Below are 21,786 nucleotides of genomic sequence, written 5' to 3' on the forward strand. Positions count from 1 at the left end.
ACGCCACCAGGGTATTGATGCTGTGTTGCTGGGCACTGTCCCTTACAGTTCCCTCCCTCTGTATTTACTCAGTTCCAACAGGGAATTAGCTAGTTGGTGATTTTGTTCTGGTCACGAGGTGGTGCCAGAGACCTGTACTTGCTGACCTGTGCTTTTGCCCAGTGGTGCTCTGAGAAATGGAGGGGGCAGAGGGGAGCACCTCAATACAGGGGCTGGGTGCTGTGTCTGCCCCGTGTTCACTGGGTGCTGTGCCCACAGATGTATGGATATTGCACCCTGAATTCTGCACTCTAGGTCTCAGTTCCAGGGCTATCAGATTCAAAACGCTGCTGTCACCCTGTGCAGTGCCTGCTGCTATGGCGCGTCCCATTTCCCGGATCCTGTGCCTCGTTTTCAGTTCCAGGATGGGGTCTTGCTCAATGCCTTATTTCCCTCCTTACCTCCATTTGTGTGGCCCACCCTCTTTCAGAGCCAGAGGGTGTTTTTGGGATACCAGGTTTCCAACTATCAGGATGCTGGTGATTTTTTTCTGGTCACGAGGTGGTGCCAGAGATCTTTCCTAGTGTCCTTCCAGAACTTTTTTTTTTCCTCCGTGGGTCTGGGGAAACAGAGTGGGAGTGGTGTGAAGCGCCTCAATGGTGGGGGGGGGGGTGCTGTGTCTGCCCTGTGCCCCACCATTGTGGGGATCCTACTCCCTGAATTTCATGCCCCAGGTCTCAGTTCTGAAGCCCTCAGATCCAGGATGTGGGCTGTAGCGCTGTTCAGTGTCCTCAGAAATGGCTCCTTTTGCACCCCACTCCCATGTCCGGGCCTGGTTTCTGATCACTCACTGAGGGACATTCACCTCAATGAGAGCTCCCTTGCATCTCCTTGCAAGCCTAGGTCACAGTTGCGGGGACCTGGGCAACCACAATCCACCATCCGTGTATGCTTTTTGAGTGCGATGCCTTTCCACACAAGCTTACCGGCTGGCCTTGGGCTAATTGCAGATCTCCAAGGAGTTCTTGTTTTCCTCTAACGGCACCACAGCGATTCCTGCCCAGTTCTCCACAGTTCCAGATCAAAGGGTGCATGCCTGAAATAGTTCCTTTCCATTCACAGTCCTGCTTGATGTGTAGTTTGTTCTTGTTGGTTGTTTTTGTTTTTGCTTTTGTTTTTTTTCCTCCTTTCTGTTGGTCAGAGAGTGCCGACTTTGTGGGTGGGGGAGTTCTAAGCTTTCCTCCCTTCTTGTCCTCTTTTATGGCAACTTTCTTCTTCAGGCAGTTTGCGAGAATTGCCTGTTTATCTTCTGTGTCCCAGTTCTCACAGGGACCTGCCACTTTTCCTCCCTATTAACTTTTTTTTAGTGGGAGAACTTAATTGCAGCGTTTCCCCACCGCCATGTTGATCTCTCTCCAATCAATTATATTTAACAGACATTTTTATATACATTTTTCAGCATCCAGATGAATATCATCAAAGTCTCTATCAGATTAGCAAATGTATAAACACACATACCTTTCATAACTTACCATGGCAATCTAAGCTGCTTCTAAATCTAACTTACAATATCCTATAAGAATTACATCAAAAATCATCCCCATACTTTGTATTACAAACTCATAAGCTTCTTTAACCAGGTATAGGGTGATGAATTTAAGTAGATACAAATCTGCTTTTTAAGAAAGAACTATACTTTTTAATGTGAAAATGTCTACTTGCCACATCCAAACCTAATATTTCAACTTTTAATACTCTGTTACCTTAAGCATGTCACTAAGCATTACTGACATTATGGACATTATGTGGACATTATGTGATTTAATCTTCAAAATAAGTTGGTAAGGTAGTATTGTTATATTCCATAACTAGTGTATGACTTAGAGGAAAGGTAGGATTTATTGTTTTTATTTTTACCCCAAAAAGTCTGCCAGCTCTTTCACTTTGCCATGCTACCTCCTTCCCACACAAGAAAGCAATACTCTACATTACTTCAGGTGCATACAGAAATGCCATTAGAGAAGCAAAATAATAATACATAATATCCTGGACCAGACATGCACATGACCAGTTCTACTAATCAAATGTGTTCATAAATGCTCTTGAAATAAATTTTTCTTAGAATTAATGCTAATTTACTAGAATTATTTGTTTTGAAGGTTAATGAAATATTTACATTTTTAGTAGTTTCACTTCGACTTGATTGCTTGACTCTAAGTTTTAGATCTGGCTAACCTTCTTTATATTGCCTACTAAATTTGTCATTTCCCCAATTCAAGTATTATGCAATTTTATGGATTTTTTTAAAGATTTATTTATTTATACAAGAACTGGGGTACAGGTCAGAGGCACGGGAGGGTGAGAGCATTTACCAGAGAGAGCAAGGAGCAGAACAGGCAGACGGACCAAAGACACTGCTGAGCGGAGCAGCAGGTGAGGCAGGAGAGGTCTGCTGCACCATGTGGGTTTCTCCCTGGCCAGCCAGGAATCAAACTCGCACTGCAGATGCTGCGGACAGCTTCACAGCACAGCACTCAACCCACTGAACCACCAGGAGGCCCTCAATTTTTTTTTTAATATTGTCTCTCTTATTCTAAGTTCTGTTAAGTCCCATCTAGAAGTTTATAGAATACTAAGAAACATTTTCAGAGGTAATAAAGCATTTGCATTTTGAAAGATACAAACAATGTGTTAAAAAGGCTAAGATTTTAAAATTCTTATAACCAAGATTCCTGCTTCATTTCTTACATTTTAGTTACTGTTTTCATCTGAAAAGCAAATAGCTGAACTATTTGAGGTTTTCCTATGAGAAATCACAGAACATGTCAATGCTCACTTTCTAGTCCCTTAAAAACTAAAATTCCTAAGGTATTAGTCTCAACCAGCAATAAAACAAGGCAGGATATTTACCACAGTCTTAGTAATACACTTTGATAAGGTCTCAAACAATTTTTTAATATACATATCTAGTATCCAGTGTTCCAGGAATAAATTCTAACTTAACATGTAACCTACCTCTCAGTTTCTCTGCCAACATAGAGTTCAATGTTTTGACTCTATTTCAGATCTATACCACTGTGCACTCTACCCTAACACCCTGCTAAGCTCACACCAGTTCTGTTCTCCAGAGGATTCCATGGAAAGGATCCTAGGACTCTCCATCAATGATAGACTCATCATCTGGAGCCAAGAAGCTACTACACACCTGATTCATGGCCCATAATTTATAGTTGAGGGAACTCAGGAGTTAAACAATTAGTTAAACACTCAAGAGTTAAACAATTAATCCACATAAACTGTTAGAAAAAGGGAGAACACAAATGCTAGTTATCTGACCCTCCAGATATCTAGGTCAGGGAACTTCCATGAAACCATGTCTGTCTCTACTCTTACCTGTGAAGGGAAGAGAGATGGGTCAATTGTACCTTGAGAACTTCGTCCAGTAGTAAAACATTCTGTTAACAACTGTTTCAAAGTTTGTTTCATTTCCAAGGCTAAGTCATTTAACCAAAGCTAAAGATAAAATTTTAAAATTACATATACAAATTAAAAAATAAATATACAATCTATTGATTGACTCTATTCTTTTATTTCTGGAAGGAGAATTATAATTTCTTATTGACACTCATACTCCAAATGTAGTATATGGCACATAATTCTTTACTTTATTAATAAATGATTAAAATAAACTGAAAAGCATTTTCTCACCTCTTGGAATATAGTGTGAAGACTCATAAATTTGTGATTAGCTTGCACTATCATCACAATCTCTATACAAATCAGTATAATACAAAACACTTAAAAAATAACCCACCCACTTCATCACATGAAAAGCAATTTAGATAACTGGGCCAATAAATCAGAATCAAAGTTACTAGCTAAGTTCCCTGGTTCATGTTGTCCTGGTGTTCTCATTTTCAGATATCTGAAACCTTCAGAAGGGATTGATTCATTGGGGTATTATTTGAGGAGTTAGGCTGCCTCTGCAAACAAAGCTAAATTTTGTTTCAAGATAGAACAATGTATTTTTCACTCACTTGATTACATTATATATATAAATGTTAAGTTAAATAATAATGATTAAAAAATAGAAAATAAGGGGCTCCCCAGTGGCTAAGCGGTTGAGCGCTGGGCTGCGATGCTGCCCGCAGCCTCTGTAGCGCCAGTACGATCCCCAGCCCCCATAGAGGGTCCCACATGGCGCACAGGCCTCTCCTGCTGCCCGCTGCTCCCCCGCTGCTCCCCTCAGCAGTGTGCTTTGTCAGTCTGCCTCCTCTGCTCTCCCCTCTGGCTCTGGTGAATTCTCTTACCCTCCCGCACTTCTGACTATACCCAGTGTTTGTATAGATAGATGGATAAATCTTTAAAAAAAAAAAAAGGAAAATGAAATGAAGTCACTATTTAACCTAAAAAGACTAACATTAGCAATATAGAAGGGCAAAAACTACAATCTTAAATAGCTTTTCATCACTAGTTACTTTTAATGAACTCTAAAGTCAGGTTTTTTGTTTTTTTTTTTTAATCTGTAGATCCCTTTCCAGTATGAAAAATGGCATGAACCTTTGTCCCATTCAAAAGGCACTGAAGCTCAAGATAACCAAGTCTCTCAATCAGAAGGAACAGAGACTTCTACTCTGCTAATCACAAGAGCTTCCAGAGCTCCAGCTTCTCCTTTTCTAGCAAAGTATATATGCTAAAAGTTAAGCTTGTCATCTCTCTCTGTTAATCTAGTGCCAACAAAACTACAAGAAAGAAATATAATAAAACTATTCACCAAACATGAGAGCTGCTTAACAAACATCCTATGCTTTCAATCACCTGATTTATGTATTCTATTCAACATCCAATAAAAAGCTGAGATCTAAACAGGAATAGACTGTTTGCTGCACTGAATAAGCATATGTATGAAAAAAAAAGATCCTTGAATTGTTTTGTTGGAAGATAATTTTGAAACCTGAAAACTATAATTCAATGCAATACAATCTATTAATATTTGGTTCTGGTGGTACACCTGTAATTGGCCTTTAAGAATTTACTTTTTCAAAACCAATTTATCAATGGTTGTCCTATAATGCACTGCTTCAAGCTTACTTATTCACTAAATCATCCTAGACAACGAATATTTTAAAGAGAAAACAGAACTGAGACTTATTGAGTAATTACATTCTAAGCACAATAGAGTATACTTAAAGGCACTTATTTTCAACAGAAAGAGCTTGTAACAAATAGAAAAAATCCTATTTTAAGGATTTTTTTTTTTAAAGATTTATTTATTTTTTTATTTATACAAGCACTGGGTACAGTCAGAAGCGCGGGAAGGTGAGAGAATTCACCAGAGCCAGAATGGAGAGCAGAACAAGCAGACTGAAGAAGCATACTGCTGAGGCGGGAGGCGGGCGCAGCAGGAGAGGTGTGTGTGCCATGCAGGACCCTCACCGGCGGCAAGGGATCGAATCGGCACTGCAGAGGCTGCGGGCAGCTTTGCGGCCAGCTTTGCAGCCCAGCGCTCAACAGCTGTGCCACCGGGGATGCCCTATTTTAAGGATTTTTAAAAATAAGGCTCTAAGTCCTATTTTTAATAAATTGTGGAGCTAAGTTTAATATTCAAATCTTTCTGATTTTAAAGCAAAAGATTTCTTCATAATTACAAGCTAGCGTCCAATAGCAAATCACTCTGAACTTAACCAAACATATCATTTTTTAAGACATGAGTTTCCTAAAAGGCCTAAATTTACCAATTTTATCCTACCAATTGACTGAATTATTTTTCATACAAAATTGTCATATTTTAGTTTCATACTTAAGGAAAAAATCACTTACCTCTACATTATTAGATAGAAGAACTTTATTTTTAAAAGGTACAATTTCTCCCTCTAAAGATTTCATTGCAGTTATATGTTTTGATTCCTCATCAAAACACACACTGTTGATACCTATAACATAAAACCAAAAATTTAAATCAGATAATAATTAAATGCTAATTATTAGAAATGATGTTTATTACATAATATGCAACCAATATTATATTCTAGTGCAACATAATTCTACTATATAAGCTATAACATAATCCTATTATATATACTAGCAGGACAGCTTTTTATAATAACCAAAAACTAGAAAACACCCAAATGTTTATCAACAGATGAACAGTTCAACTGTGAGAGATTCATACAATGATTTCTCAGCAATGAAAATAAATATAGTTATAGGCATCTCAAAAACACAATGAGCAAAAAAGCCAGGCAGAAATGAGTGCATATGATTTTACATAGATGATTCCACTTACATAAGAGGAGACAAAAAAAGGAAAGAGAAGCGCAAGTAGGGCGTCTCCTTCTCCCACATTCACACATTCTTACATCAAGATAACATTATGCATGGCAGATAGGTATAAGTCAATAAATATTTGCTGATTAATGTTGAGTCTTACCAGCAAACAGTTTCTTAAGGTGAGACTGAATCACTGATGGGTTAGTAGACTGCCCAAGTATTTCTAACAAGTCATCATCACCAATAAAATAAAATCTTGGGAATGCTGAGCGTTTTTCCTAAAAAAAAAAAAAAAAAAGACGTTATACTTTTCGAATAATTTGATAGTAAGTACTTTACAATTTGTTATATAATGATTAAAAAAAGATAACATACCTCCAAAAATTCATTTAATGATTTCTGACATCTTTGAAGCTGATCAAGTATCGTTAGAAGAGAATTTCTGATTCCTGCATGAGTAGTTAATGTTGTAACTCTGTTGTCTTTCTTGATATCGGTCATTATTGATCTAGAGAAGATAAAATTATATACACACACACACACACACACATATTTTTACAGGTTTTTGGCTGGAACAGAGATATTAAGACATTTATATTTTTACCTGTTTGAAACAAACTAGAGGTTAACACAACAGCAATACAGTACTATACTGCTAAAAAGTAATACTATCGGGCCTCCCTGGTGGCACAAAGGTTAAGCACAGCACTATGAAGCAATCTGCAGCCTCTACAGCCTGAGTTCGATCCTTAGCCAGCCAGGGAGCTACCCACATGGCGCAGCAGACCTCTCCTGACTCACCCGCTGCTCACCTCAGCAGTGTGTTTCAGTCAGTCCCCCTGTTCTGTTCCCCACTCTGTCTCTGGTGAATCCTCTCTCCACCACCCGCATCTCTGGCCTGTACCCCAGCTCTTGTATGCATAAATAAATAAATCTTAAAAAAAAAAGTAATACTACCCCATTGCCATTTTTAAACTCCCATATTGCAAAATTCTATTATTTCATTCATCTACTATACCAATATTAAGCCATACTTCATTGAGATAATGGTCCAGAAACACAGAAAGATATTAATTTATCAAAATATTGAAATAAAATTATGAAAAATGCTAAGAAGGAAAAGTAAAAACATTATTAAAATGACTAGTAGAGTAACCCATAATCTATGGTATTTTAAAGGAAGTAATTTAAGCTGAGATCTGAATGATGAATAAAAATAAAATCCAATGAATATGAAGAAAACAGCTTCTGGCAAAGACCCTGGGAAAGAGCTTGGTATGTTTGAGAAACTGAAGCCTAGAGTCAATAAAGCAAAAACAGAGAACACCACAAGAAAGAACTAGAGTAATGAATGAGGAAGAGATCATGCTTTATCCTCAGAGCTATGAGAAACCATTTTAAGGTTTTACTTCAAGGTACAAAGGAAGAAGTGATTAAACCTCATTTTTAAAACATCACTTTGGGATCTCACCTGGTGGCACAGGCGGTTGAGCACCGCGCTGTGAAGCTGTCTACAGCCTCTGCAGCACCAGTTCTATCCCGGCCGGCCGGCGAGGGTCCCTCATGGAACGGCAGACCTCTCCTGTCTCACCTGCTGCTCCCCTCAGCAGTGTATTTCATCAGTCTGCCTGTTCTGTTCCCCACTCTGTCTCTGGTGAATCCTGTCACCCTCCCACGCATCTGACCTATACCCTGGTTCTTGTATAAAATAAATAAATCAATCTTAAAAAAAAAATGAAATAAAATAAAATATCACTGTGACTATTATGTGAAAAGCTTATTGGAGAAGACAAGAGTAAATTTAAATGATTAGAAAGTAATCCAAGTGAATGACAAAAAAACTTTGGAATAAAATCAAATATCTCTTTCCCAAAACTCTTCTTTCTTTCTGATTTCTGTATGAAAAATGGTATCACTTAATTACTCAAAGCAGAAACACAATGGATAACTTTGAAATCTCATACAGAGATATAAAAGATGCATTTAAAATATACTAAATTAGAATCAAGAAAATTTGGTGATGCAATGGATATGGAAATTGAAAGAGGTTTCAAAGAGGTTTCAAAGGTTTGAAAGAGGTTTCTGCTCTGAGTAATTAGGTGACACCATTTGTTACTACAGAAATTAGAAAGAAAAAAAAGAGTTTTGGGAAAGAGATTGTGAGGGGTAAACACATGGATTTATTTTTGACATGTTAATTGAGGATGCTTAGGAAATTCAGAATCCAGAAAAGAAAATTCACTTCAATATAGAAATTGAGAACATAGCAAACAGAAGAGAATTGATGCTGAGAGTGATTAAGTTCACCTAGAGAGAGACTATAGAGTGAGAAAGGAATGTAAGACTGAGCTTAAAGAATGTCTGTATCTAAATCTTTTGAGAGGGTGAGGAATAGGAAACTAGAAATAGAACCAAAGAGGCAGGCAGAAAACCATGAGAGCACATTGTTACTCACAGGGAAGAGACTTTCCAAGAAAGAAGAAATGTTCAACTCTATTAATAATAATCAGAAATAAAGTAAAATAAGGAATGAAAAATGCCCATCAAATTTACAATAAGAGTAACATTAGAAAATACACGCATACATACATACACACATACATATACACATAGTAAAGATAGAAACCTTAAAATGGCTCAAAAAAGTAAATCGCTGAAATAACAGAAAATAGTTTCTCAGAGGCTCCAGTAAAAAGAAGAATGAGCAATGATACTAATAATTATAAAAGTAATTTGCTCATAATGAGCACCTCAAAAGAAAGAATAAAAAACTTTCACAGTCTCTGTAGCTTATGTAGTTGTACTGACCTGAAATCCTCATCAACTCTGTTGAAGCGTGTCTGTTCTTTTGGCAATGCCCCTTGACCAAAAATGGGTTCCAAATACACCCACTTTCTCTGAATATGGTTTAAATTCTGCAGGTATTCATCCAACTCTGCAAGTTTTCTTTCCCAAATTGAAGCTTTATCTTCAAATCCTTTATAATAAGGAGACTCCTTTAAGGACTGAAGAAGGCATCTATTATCTCCAACTTGATTTATTATATCTTTCCAGTCTTTAATCAGCTTGATAGTTCGACTTTGGCTGTCTTCATAATCAACCAGTGTAAATACTGCTCCAACTCCCCAAAGATCAAGTTCACGTAATGCTTCTCTGATTGTTACTTCACCTTGGGCCCGACTATTTAAATCCTATTTAACACAAAATAATGATATTTATTATTTCAAATTAATTATCAAATAAATAAGTTTTAAGAAATCTATATTATTAAAAGATTTACATTTAGCTGGCTTTTCAACACAAGGCAAAAAAAAATAAGTGGAATTACATACTCAGAACCTATACAAAGTTCTGCCTTATGTCTTTTACTTATAAAAAACAAAAACAGGGCCTCCCCTGGTGGTGCAGCAGTTGAGCACTGGGCTGCAAAGCTGCCCACAGCCTCTGCAGCGCCAGTTCGATCCCTGGCCACCTGCGAGGGTCCCACATGGCATGCAGACCTCTCCTGCTGTGCCCGCTGCTCCCCTCAGCAGTGTATTTCGTCAGTCTGCCTGTTCTGTTCTGCGCTCTGGTGAATTCTCTCCCCTCCAGCGCTTCTGACTGTACCCAGTGCTTGTATAAATAAATAAATAAATCTTTTTTTTTTTTTTTTTTTTTTTAGAGGCATGTTTTATTTATTTATTTATTTGTTTGTTTTGTTTATACATGCACTGGGTACAGTCAGAAGTGCGGGAGGGTGAGAGAATTCACCAGAGCCAGAGCGGGGAGCAGAGCAGGCAGAAGGACCGAAGTACACTGCTGAGGGGAGCAGCGGGCGGCAGGAGAGGTCTGCGCGCCATGTGGGACCCTCCTCCGGTGGCCGGGGAGCAGCCGGGGATCGAACTGGCGCTGCAGAGGCCGCGGGCAGCTTCGCAACCCAGCGCTCAACCGCTGCGCTACCGGGGAGGCCCTAAATAAATAAATCTTAAAAAAAAAAAAGAAAATTCAAGTATCACAAATCTATCTTATTTACAGATTTTCAGACCTCAGAAACTTTGCTATAACTGAACTGTGAGTTTTGACACATGAAAAGTTAATAACAATCTTGCAAATTTATAATTTATAACACTTATGGTAATCCAAATATGCCCAAAGATTATCAACAAACGTAACAGTATACATTTTAGAGAGAAAATTAAAATTTGGTGTCAAGAATTCTTTTACTGGGCCTTCCTGGTGGCACACCGGTTGAGCGCTGGGTTGCGAAGCTGCCTGCAGCCTCTGCAGCACCGGTTCGATCCCCAGCCACTGGGTGAGGGTCCCACTTGGCGCAGCAGACCTCTCCTGCCACCTGCTGCTCCCCTCAGCAGCAGTATATTTTGTCAGTCTGTCTGTTCTGCTCACTGCTCTAGCTCTGGTGAATTCTCTCACCCTCCTGCGCTTCTGACTGTACCCAGTGCTTGTATAAATAAATAAATAAATCTTTAAAAAAAAAAAAGAATCCTTTTACTTTACCTTGAATGACAGAACACAATGTGAAAGTCTGCCCCTTATGACAGTGTTGTAAGAAGATGTACTTTCCCCTGAGACCTTTCTAAATCTAATTAGCAATATGGTTCTTCGTTTAGTTTCTGAATATCTGTAGCTTTTTAGCTTCTATTTATACTTTACAAAGAAAAATATTTAACTTGCTGTTTTATTTAAATAACAAAATACAAAGCAAAATCAGATGTTAACAAATATCAGGTTTATGACATAATTCTAAGAGTGATTCTTACTTTAAGGTCTGATGCTTTTGCAACAATTGTATCAGCTACTTTGAGCAGATCACCAAACAGTAATTTCTCTAGACTAGTGCCCCTCGGAAGGCCAAGTAGACGAAAAAGGTCAAGCCAGTGATCTGGAGAAAGATGCTCCCCTCTCACATATTTCAAGATAGGAATTACGGTCTGTTAAAAAGGAAGAAGAAAAGGCACATGTACACAATTATGCAAATATTAGCAAAATGCAAATTTCTATTAGTTACATGATAAACTACTAAATTTTTACTCCATTGTTTTATTTAACAATCTTGAAATCACATTATTAAAAAGAATTGTATGAAACTTTTCATTAAACACTGCTTTACGAAATTAAATATATAAATTAAAGCCTCATTAGGGCCTCCCTGGTGGCGCAGTGGTTGAGTGCTGGGCTGCAAAGCTGCCCGCAGCCTCTGTAGCATCAGTTAGATCCCCGGCCACCGGCAAGGATCCCACATGGCACACAGACCTCTCCTGCAGCACCCGCTGTTCCCCTCAGCAGTATACTTCGTCAGTCTGCCTGTTCTGCTTCCTGCTCTGGCTCTGGTGAATTCTCTCACCCTCCTGTGCTTCTGACTGTACCCAGTGCTTGTATAAATAAATAAATAAAATCTTTAAAATAAAAATAAATTAAAGCCTCATTTATTAAACAGTGTTGTAGATTGCTGTGGATGCTCCCTTTGTAGTTTAATGTATTTTAAAACATGACCTAAATTATTTCTATTTCAGTGTTTTCAGGACATGTCCTACATCCTAAATATGCTACATGACCCATATCCTAGAATCTAAAAATACTCTGATTTATAACTTAAACTTAACCATAAATTTCTTTCCCATAACTTCTTTCAAATTGGTAGCAGGAATAACATTAATTTCTACAGTATACCCTTTATTTACTATTATTTTCATGAAATGGAATAATTAAAAAATATATAAACTAAAATTACAGTTCAGTAGCTACATAATAATAATATACCTGAAAGCTCCAAAGATCATTTTTAGACAGTAGAACAGTAAAACTATCTTACTTTATATTTATCAACTTCAGACTGTAATTTCACTGTCATTACTGAATGTTCTTCAACTTTCCTTAATCTGTCGTGCCAATTCAACAAAAATTCCTCAAACAGGTATGTCTTAGACCTGTAAAACACCAAAAATGCATCTTAAAATTAATCATCCCCCAAACTTGATCCAACTATAAAAATCTAAATTTTGTTTATGAATTCAAACCGGAAAGTAATCCAGTCTTCACTGGCCATTTCCTGATATCCTTGCTGAAACTCCTCATAAAGAGCCCAAATTTGTGCACAGCTCTCAATGTCTGTAGAGATGCTATATGCCAAAGAGAAGTTGGGTTCTTCTAGTCCAAAATGATGGCAATCATCACTACAGAAACAAAAAGTATGCAATCATTACAATTTTTTTGCAAAAGACTGCTAAATATAAATATTCTTTAATTGCATTCCCTGTGTGTGTACATGTGTGTGCTTCTCATACATGTACATGTATGAAACTACACCCGACTCATACAAGAATTTACTTTAACTCCTTAAGAATGAGCCTTCTAAATCCATTAAATGTCTTTTTTTTCCAAAGGCATCAAAATGGAAAGGTGTGTATATATATATACACACACACATACATACACACAAATGCTTGTATAAATAATACATATTAGGAATATAAATTTATGGATTAATCTGAAAATACTCTCAGTTGAAGGGATTAGTTTCTCAAATGCAAGATATTCTTCATCTAAATAGCATAAGGTCATTTAGTAAATGTGGTACTAAGATCTCCATTCACTTAACCTATGAAAGTAATTATTTTAAGGTGACATTTTCTTATATAGAACCAAACATAAAGCAATATTAAATTTAATACCTTATAATATAAAACAAAATTTTTTCTTTAAAGTCTCTTATTATTTTGTTAGGTTCATTTTTTCCCAGGGCCTCTGAAAGTAAGTTCTATTACTTTTATGCTCTCTTTTAAATACAGTATATCACAAAAAGTCAGTATTCCACCTCCTTGACTTAACTTTTATATATTTTTAATTTCCTATTCAATTTCTAGTCCTGGTCAGAAATTTGCTTTTCTCTTAACATCTTCTTTATAATCCAACAATTCCTTTGCTAGCAATAACATGAACACTTGTTATTTGTTTTTAAAACAGTTGAAGTTTAAAAGGAAAACCATTAAATAGCAAATACAAGAAAATTATTAGCTTGATATATAAATATAAAACATTTTTTTCAAATAAATACTATTAATTTAGATTAAAAACATACACGAGTTTTTTTCTTATGACTTCAAGATCATCAAACTCAATTTTTTTCTCTTTTATGGACTTTGCACTTTTAGCAAGAGTATTTTGCTGGCCAGTTTCAATAACATCATCACCAGGCTTCAGTTGGTCCCAACGAGCTCTAAATTTTTCCAATTCTTGATAATAGATTTGAAGACGTGATTTCACATTTCCTTTCATCACTTCAATCTATAAGCCAATAGTTAATATAGTTTAATTCAGAGTAAAATCTCACTTTATTCTCACATTTTGACTTCCAACACTTTCTATTTAAAAAGCAAACCTAAATAAGGGACCAGGAGAAAGACTAATTATAATACAGTAAAAATCAAAATCAAGAAGAAGCAACTATAAGCCAGAGACACACTACAGGGCGGGGGGAATCAGAGGATTAGGAAGGAGGGATTCTGGTCAAAATAAGGGGGGGGTGGGAATTGTATGGGGACTATAACCAAGATGAAAAAGCATTCATTGTGCAAAAATGAAAAATGATGTAAAAAATATATTAAAAATAAATAAATAAAAGGCAAAAAAATAGCAATACCAATTTTCAAAAGATTGTTTTTCATTACTGATAGCAAATGCAATAAAGTAATTCAAAAACACAAGATTGGAGTATAAAGTTACAAAACTAACAGATAGCCCACAAACATAATCATTAAAAAATCATTCCCGTGATTAACAGCCCCCAAGACTATCAACAAAGTTGATAAGATAAAAAAAATGGTTGTTCAACAACTACCAGTTGTTCTACCTCAGTTTCCAATTGCTTAATTAAGGAAGGCATTCCCCTGTCCCATGCATGTAAGGGACATAAGACTAAGTTCAGGCCCATGGGATATGAGTTCACTAGATGTGTGCAACTTCCAGGTTGCACCCTTAAAAGACACCACACATAGTAGGTAAACAAATTCATTCTTAAAAAGGATCAAAAATGCTGGTATGGTAGGAAATCAGCTTAATTAACTATGTGAAATGACCACCATTTATATAAGATTTTTTTATAATATAAAGTACTAAGGGAGGTGATTCGGCAATAATAACTTTATAAACCTGAGTTATTATGAAATAAAAATAACCAAGAAATCTTCAGTGAGAAAGAATTGTTTTGATTTCTATAAAATGACTAAATGATTCTTACCTGATCTTTAATCATAAGTTGGTGACTTTCCATCATCAACTCAAATTTATCCCACTTGGCTTTCAGATTACTAATTGTTTCTAAACCTCCACCTGCCACAGTGCGTAAAAGTCTGTTTTTATCTTCAGCTTCTTGAAATAGGGGCAAAATCTAAAGGTTAAAAAAAATGTGAAAAACAACCCATTTTATTAATTTCTTAAGTTTGTACTTATTTTAATTTTTTCTTCATTACTTGCTTTTCTAAATCAAAAATTTTTGCTTTTAAATAAGTTATTAACTTCTTGCATACAAAGACCCTAATGCATACTTTTATTACATACAAACTCACTGAGGCAATCTAACATCAGAGGATCAAAAGAATAATAAATAGTAGGGTTTCCCTAGTGGCGCAGGCGGTTGAGCTCAGCGCTGTGAAGCTGTCCACAGCCTCTGCAGCACCGGTTCGATCCCCGCCAGCTGGCGAGAATCCCACGTGGTGCGGCAGACATTTCCTGTCTTGCCCGCTGCTCTCCTCAGCAATGTATTTTGTCAGTCTGCCTGTTCCGTTCCCTGCTCTATCTCTGGTGAATCCTCTCACCCTCCCGTGCATCAGCTCTTGTATAGAAATAAATAAATCTATTAAAAAATAATAAATAGGGTCTCCCCGGTGGCGTAGCGGTTGAGCGCTGGGCTGCGAAGGTGCCCTCATCCTCTGCAGTGCTGGTTCGATCCCCAACCAGCCAGAAAGGGTCCCACATGGTGCACAGACCTCTCCTGCCACGCCCGCTGCTCCTCTCAACAGTGTATTTTGTCAGTCTGCCTGTTCTGCTCCCCACTCTGGCTCTGGTGAATTCTCTCACCCTCCCGCGCTTCTGACTGTACCCAGTGCTTGTATAAATAAATACATAAATCTTAAAAATAAATAAATAAAAAGAATAATAAATAGTAATATGAGACTGACTAAAGTCACGATTCCATAAAAACAATATGATAGCTGTTCAAAGGAAAGTTTTTGTAAAGAATGTTCCACGGATAAAAAATTGCTAGAGCTGTCTATAAGCATTAAAACTGGGCCTCCCTGGTGGCACAGCAGATTGAGCAGCATGCTATTAAGTTTTCCGCAGCCTCTGCAGCACGGGTTCGATTCCCGGCTGGCCAGGGAGAAACCCACATGGCGTGGCAGACCTCTCCTGCCTCGCCCACCTGCTCCCCTCAGCAGTGTCTTCAGCTGCTCCCCTTATCAGTGTCTTCGGTCCATCTGCCTGTTCTGCTCCCCACTCTTACTCTGGTGAATTCTCTCACCCTCCCGTGCCTCTGACCTGTACTGCAGTTCTTGTATAAATAAATTTAAAAAAAAAAAAATCTCAAAAAAAAAAACTTTAAAAAAGAAGAATTAAAAACTAGTGATTGCTTAAAAACATAAGTTAACTAAATCATCATACTTATAGAGGAGGCAAAGTCATGAAAAAATACTCTTCATAAACAGACAGCTAAAGAAAGGAAACCATGCTTCTATACTCGGTTTCTCCCTGAAATGTCTTAAAAATTGTATACAGTTAGCAGTTTAGTTAAATGGTCCGGGGTACCTTCTAAAACACCATAAAATAGTGTCCAATAATTAACATCTGTATTTTCACTACTCAACAAAGCAATAAAATCCATTCAAGGATTTTTTTAAATCACTGTGCAAACTTAACAGACTGCAACAAAAAAAATCTCTAACATATCTCAATGACCACAGCACAATATCTGGGCAAGACCATTTCCATCTGAGAAACAGAAAACCAATGGACCAAAAAGTCATGTTTTGCTAGGAAAATGAATAAGAAATAAGAAAACAGAGTAGGATTCTAGTCTCCTACATATAAATAGAATTTAGGTTAGCATGTAAAGATTTTAACACTTTCCTAGTCTACGTGTTCCCATTCCAACTGCTTCAAATCCACATACCAACAAAGGGACATATCAAAAGAGTTCTATTGATATAACATCTCACTATGTAAAACCCAGGAATGGGTTTTGACGTCCAAAAAATCAGCATGCAATCCTTAATGGGCTCACGTGACCTAGATTCTGCCTAGCTTTGCATTCTGTCTCAGTCACTTTCTGCCTCACAAGTTGTCCACATCTCTTAGTTTTTGTGATGCTGGGCTTTGTGTCTCCCCTCCTATTTCATTCTCAATCTCCTTTGCTGCCTTCTTCTATGCCTGAACTTTAAATTTTCGGACGCTCAAACCTACTCCAATATCTGCTACTCTTTGCTATCAACCAGATGATCTAGTCCATTCCAAATTTTTTGTATATCATGGATAGAAATTTAACCAAATTTGACCATTAGATTTTAACTTTACTTTAAATTCCATATTCCTGATTAAACTTCTACCTGACATCTGAATTCCAACCACTTCCAATCGCCAAACATCTCCCTCCTCCAATCATACTCATTTCAGTGGAAGGGGCCAACAGCTTACCACCTGTTCAAGCTGAAAACCTAGGGGACATGTTTATTTCTCTCTCTCCCCCCGCTACCTTATGCATCAGATTCCAACTCTAAACTATTTCTCAGCTTACTCCCTTTCCTCTACTACTATAAAGTACAAGTTTCCATCATCTCTCATCTATCGATTGCAATATCCTACTAACTGTCCTGTCTGCTACTTTTGTATCCCTACATCCATTCTCTATAGAGCAAAGAGAGTAATCACTTCAAAATACAAGCCACACTGTGTCACTCCCCTGCTTAAATCCTCTGATAACATTCTATTATACTCAGAAAAAATCCAAACATCTTATCATTGTCTAAAACTACCTTCATAATCTGGCCCTTACCTACCTTTCCAATATTACCTCATACAATTTCCTTTCTTAAATATTATGGCTTTCTTAGTAACTAACAGTCTTGAAAACATTTATATTGATCTCTTCCTTTAGTATACAAAATTCCTTCTCTACTTTAGGATCTTTGTATTTGTTGTTCATTCTGGGATCCCCAAATTTTGGAATCCTGGCTCCTTATCTTTCAGGTCAGATATCAGCCCTCTGAGAATGCTTCCCATGACCATCCACACTAAGTAACATCACCCCAGTAGGCATGTCCATGCTTCTCACTACTCTACTTCCTCTCACTCTTCTCTCCCATTCTCCCTACCCTTATGCACACACCAATAGCACAGCAAATTCATAAATGCAACTCCAAGTCCATAGTCAATATCTGTTATTTATAAATCACCTGATGTGATCTATTTATAGGTCACAGTATAAATTAAATATCCTTTGAATAAATGAATGTTTTAGCTAACTGCCACAGTTCATAATGCCATTCCTTCCTGAGTTACTTCCTTCAACTAGACAATCACATTATTTTATTTGCCTTTAGACCTTCTTTATACCTTCTAGCCACTACATAAAAGTCTATAATTCCTTTCACCATAAAAATATATTAATTTGCCAATTCTTAAAAGTTTCTTTATAATTTTCATTCTGTCACATAGTAAGGACACATAAAAGTTTTATTATGACTTGAATTATTTCTCTTCTTTCCTCCAAATATGACTAATATCATCTGTAAAGCATTTTATATAAGTTTGGCTTGCTTATTATTCTAAGCTCTAGTCTTCAAGATATACTCCATGAATCTTTACCACTCTTTTATCTTTGTCTCTAAAGACAAAGTGTTCTTCCATCACATGTGAGTGTGTATTTATGTGTGCATGTATTCCTAATTCAATTCTAACTTCATACTTTGATATCCTAAACTCACAACTCTGGAAGTAAAAGCATGAATTATTTATTTATTTGTTTGTTTGTTTGTTTGTTTATTTTTAAGATTTATTTATTTATACAAGAACCGGGGCACAGGTCAGATGCACGGGAAGGTGAGAGGATTCACCAGAGACAGAGCGGGGAACAGAACAGGCAGATGAGCTGAAATACACTGCAGAGGGGAGCAGCGGGCAAGACAAGAGAAGTCTGCTGCACCATGTGAGCAGCAATCCCTCGCTAGCCGGCCGGGATCAAACTGGTGCTGCAGAGACTGCAGACAGCTTCACAGCATGGCGCTCAACCGCCTGTGCCACCAGGGGAGACCCAAAAGCATGAATTATTTATGTTTAGCTTAGACTTACTGTAATATGGCACATCACAAAATAGACTGCAAATACTTTTGAAGACAATCAGAAGCATTACTCTTACTACTTCATTACATCAACAAGACATTCAAGAATCCAAATATGAGCTGACCAGCTGGACCAAATTATATGGACTTCTTTATAATGCTGAGATCACATGGTATTTCTAAACAGTAACATAAAATTACCTAACTTAAGCATCTCCAGAATAGTAACAATAAGTAAATAGTTTGTGATTCTCACCTCTGGCTTCCGTTCTTGCAGCTTACTGTATTGTAAATTTGCATCACCTATCTCTTCCACAGACTGGGGCATAATTGCTAAGACCTCCATAGCCTCAGTAACAAATGTGTCAATTTCATGTAAATGAGCTGAATAGGTAACAGTGAAGTAGAGAAATATTATCACAAAAAATACTCAATTGCATAGTTCATAAATGAAGGAGTGTTAGAAATAGTCACTACAAGAAATACATTAAATCCTAAATTATCATTTGCTGTCATACAACAAAATTTGAAATTGGTGAGTCAGCAAAAATATCTTCTCATCAGTTTACATTACACTTAAAAGTTCTAAGAAAAAACCTAAAATATACTCATTCTTTTTAAATGTTACTCAAAATCCAGAGCTTTTTCAGTCTTTTATATATTAAAATATCTCAGTTTAAAAGGAAAAGAAAAAAGCAGTCATTTTAATACTTAAGGAGAAACACATTATAAGCAGAATTATCTACTTTACTCAATAACTGATAGAACAAGTGGGTCTAGCTCAAACTGCATAAAAAATAAAATGCCTTCAAATTTTACAACTCTTAGGAGTTTAACATGGACCTTACTTCCTTACTAAATCTAAGCACTTTTCATTTCATGATAGTTTCTAGATCAGTTTTAATCACCGTTGGGGCTCATTTCATAACTATAAAAGCAAATGCCTTTAGATATAATTAATTTTATTTTTTTCTTAACCAACATTTATTTCACTTTTTAAAAATTGTTTTATATATATAAATATATATTTTTTTACATCATTTTTCAGTTTTGTACAATGTATGCATTTTCATCTTGGTTATAGTGCCCGTAAAATTCCCACCACCCTTGTTTTCATCCCTTCTCCCCGCTGTGGTGTGTCTCTGGTTTACAGTTGCTTGTTGATTTTGATTTTTACTTTATTATAATTAATCTTTTTCCTGATCCCTTATTTAATTTTGTTAATAGAAATTCAAAAAGTATCTTTACCTTGAATGGACTTCTTTAAAGAAAGAATAAGCATATCAAATAACTTCTGGATGAGATCATCAATCACAGTCTTCACAGGGTTGCAATTAATATTTAAACAATCTACTTTGACAGCACTGCAAATGCCAATGGACATATTTCGACATGAAAAAGGCTCATTAGAGGAAAAGGGTCTCATTACAACGTTATGATTTTGTGTAATTTAATTAAAACCCAAATCATTTGAATTTCATTTAGCAAAAATGTCTACATATATGATTAATAAATTTTTCATTAAATGATAATTTTGCTAAAATACTATAATTTTTAATCATGAAATCTACTAGTTCAAAAAAGTAGCATATTATGAATACATTTAAATATTTACAAAGTTTACTTGTCACAGCATGTAGTTATTAAAATACAAAACAAAATAATTATCATGCAATAAAAGTACAAATAATAAGAGAAAGAGACAGAAAATGAATATAGGTCACAAAGGCAATAAGACAATAAAACAATGTGATACCATTTTATAACTATTGAAATGACAAACATGAAGTGAATTATTATATTGTCAGTTGTGGACAGAGAATTCTCAAAACTGTTGTTCAGGGTATAAAATATCACAACTTTCATAAAGTATAATTTAGTAATATATAACAATTTTAAAATAAGCTCATCCATTGTCCTAATAACGTCATCATCAAAATTTATCCTAAGAAAATCTTCAGGAAAGACTCCAAGATTTATATACAACTTGATTATTATGATAAAAAACTAGAAACAAGTTTATAAAACTAGCTAAATTATTTTATCTGCTTACAATTAAAAATCATATTTTTGAGCATTAGGTAATAACAGCAAAATACTAATAGTAGCTTTAAATAAAATTGCAGGATGCAGTAAGATACAAATTTTATAAGTATATGAGCTAATATTTCTAAAACACAAATATAAATATTATACTTTTCTATATTGAAAAAATAAAAAGCAAATGTACTATTTCAATCATCAAAAAAAAAGATATTTTAAGAACACCAATTCTTTGTATGTTATCTTTACTCCTAAATTGTAATGTAGGAACACAACATTTAAGCCAGACTCACGCATTGAGAAGAATCTCATATTTGTCTTAAAATATATAAAGTTTTTTAAAAGTCTGGAAATTTTAGTCAGAAAGATTTCTTTAAAAGGTACTTGCCCTTTTTAAATCATATTCAGGTAATAGTCTTAGAAGGCAAGCTCTGTGTTAACTCACTTTTTTATAATAAAAATACAGTAATCTTTTAAAGTATTATTTATTTGTTCTTCAACTAACTAGAGAAGTTTAAATTCCAGCTCCTAACTACCAAAACATGTAGGAGCCAATATGCTTGATGTTGGCAACAGTATGATGTTATATGAATTTGAAAACCTGACGGTCAAGATTTCTAATGACCAACATGAGATGATTTTAGAAAACCTAAAAAATTACATTATGCTCTATTTTGCTAAGGAATTAACAGAAAACAGTTTAATTACAGCACAGTCATACTCACTGACTACAGAATCCTGTGGCCAAAACTAACACTCACCTTCCACTTGAAAATACAGACGACAATCAATATGTGATGGGGGCTCCATTCAACTTTAGGCAGAATGGAACAGCCACAGCCAGCCTACCCAAACTTACATCCTCATCACACTGTCTGAAATACATCATTAGAATACAGCTTCTCTAATCTCTTATATTTCTAAAAAGTACCCATAAAATAAGTATCTGTGTATAAATTCATGGGTATATTAGCTTAGGTGAAACCGCAAGAAACAGCAAAATGAAAAAAGGAATATCAGATGAGCGTTCTTTCTTTGTTTTGTTTAGCTTTGGCAGGGAAGCATAAAGCGAAAACCAGCTCACAATTAAGGACAAATAGTAGTGGTAGCAGGGTAGGTCTTAGGTAGTCAATGAAAAAAATCAAAGAAGATGGGCAAGATAGGGTGA

General features: G+C 36.0%; 1 protein-coding gene across 2 annotated transcripts in view; it reads right to left on the reverse strand.

The window, feature by feature from the left end:
* The window catches only part of DYNC2H1 (dynein cytoplasmic 2 heavy chain 1), a gene marked incomplete at its 3' end in the record, with an annotated part of 284,138 nt that overhangs the window by 234,444 nt on the left and 27,908 nt on the right, over positions 1-21,786 (reverse strand). For both annotated transcript variants that reach the window (XM_084249306.1, XM_084249305.1), the window contains exons 19-30: positions 19,824-19,939; positions 18,832-18,959; positions 14,483-14,632; positions 13,325-13,530; positions 12,264-12,419; positions 12,059-12,173; positions 11,007-11,177; positions 9,058-9,440; positions 6,625-6,757; positions 6,410-6,527; positions 5,800-5,912; positions 3,373-3,492 (exon numbers count right to left, since the gene is read on the reverse strand). In XM_084249306.1, the coding sequence (XP_084105432.1) occupies positions 3,373-3,492; positions 5,800-5,912; positions 6,410-6,527; positions 6,625-6,757; positions 9,058-9,440; positions 11,007-11,177; positions 12,059-12,173; positions 12,264-12,419; positions 13,325-13,530; positions 14,483-14,632; positions 18,832-18,959; positions 19,824-19,939 (1,909 nt within the window). The remainder of the gene's footprint in view (positions 1-3,372; positions 3,493-5,799; positions 5,913-6,409; positions 6,528-6,624; positions 6,758-9,057; positions 9,441-11,006; positions 11,178-12,058; positions 12,174-12,263; positions 12,420-13,324; positions 13,531-14,482; positions 14,633-18,831; positions 18,960-19,823; positions 19,940-21,786) is intronic.

Source organism: Talpa europaea, assembly GCF_964194135.1.
Source record: "Talpa europaea genome assembly, chromosome: 12".
NCBI classification, from domain to species: domain Eukaryota; kingdom Metazoa; phylum Chordata; class Mammalia; order Eulipotyphla; family Talpidae; genus Talpa; species Talpa europaea.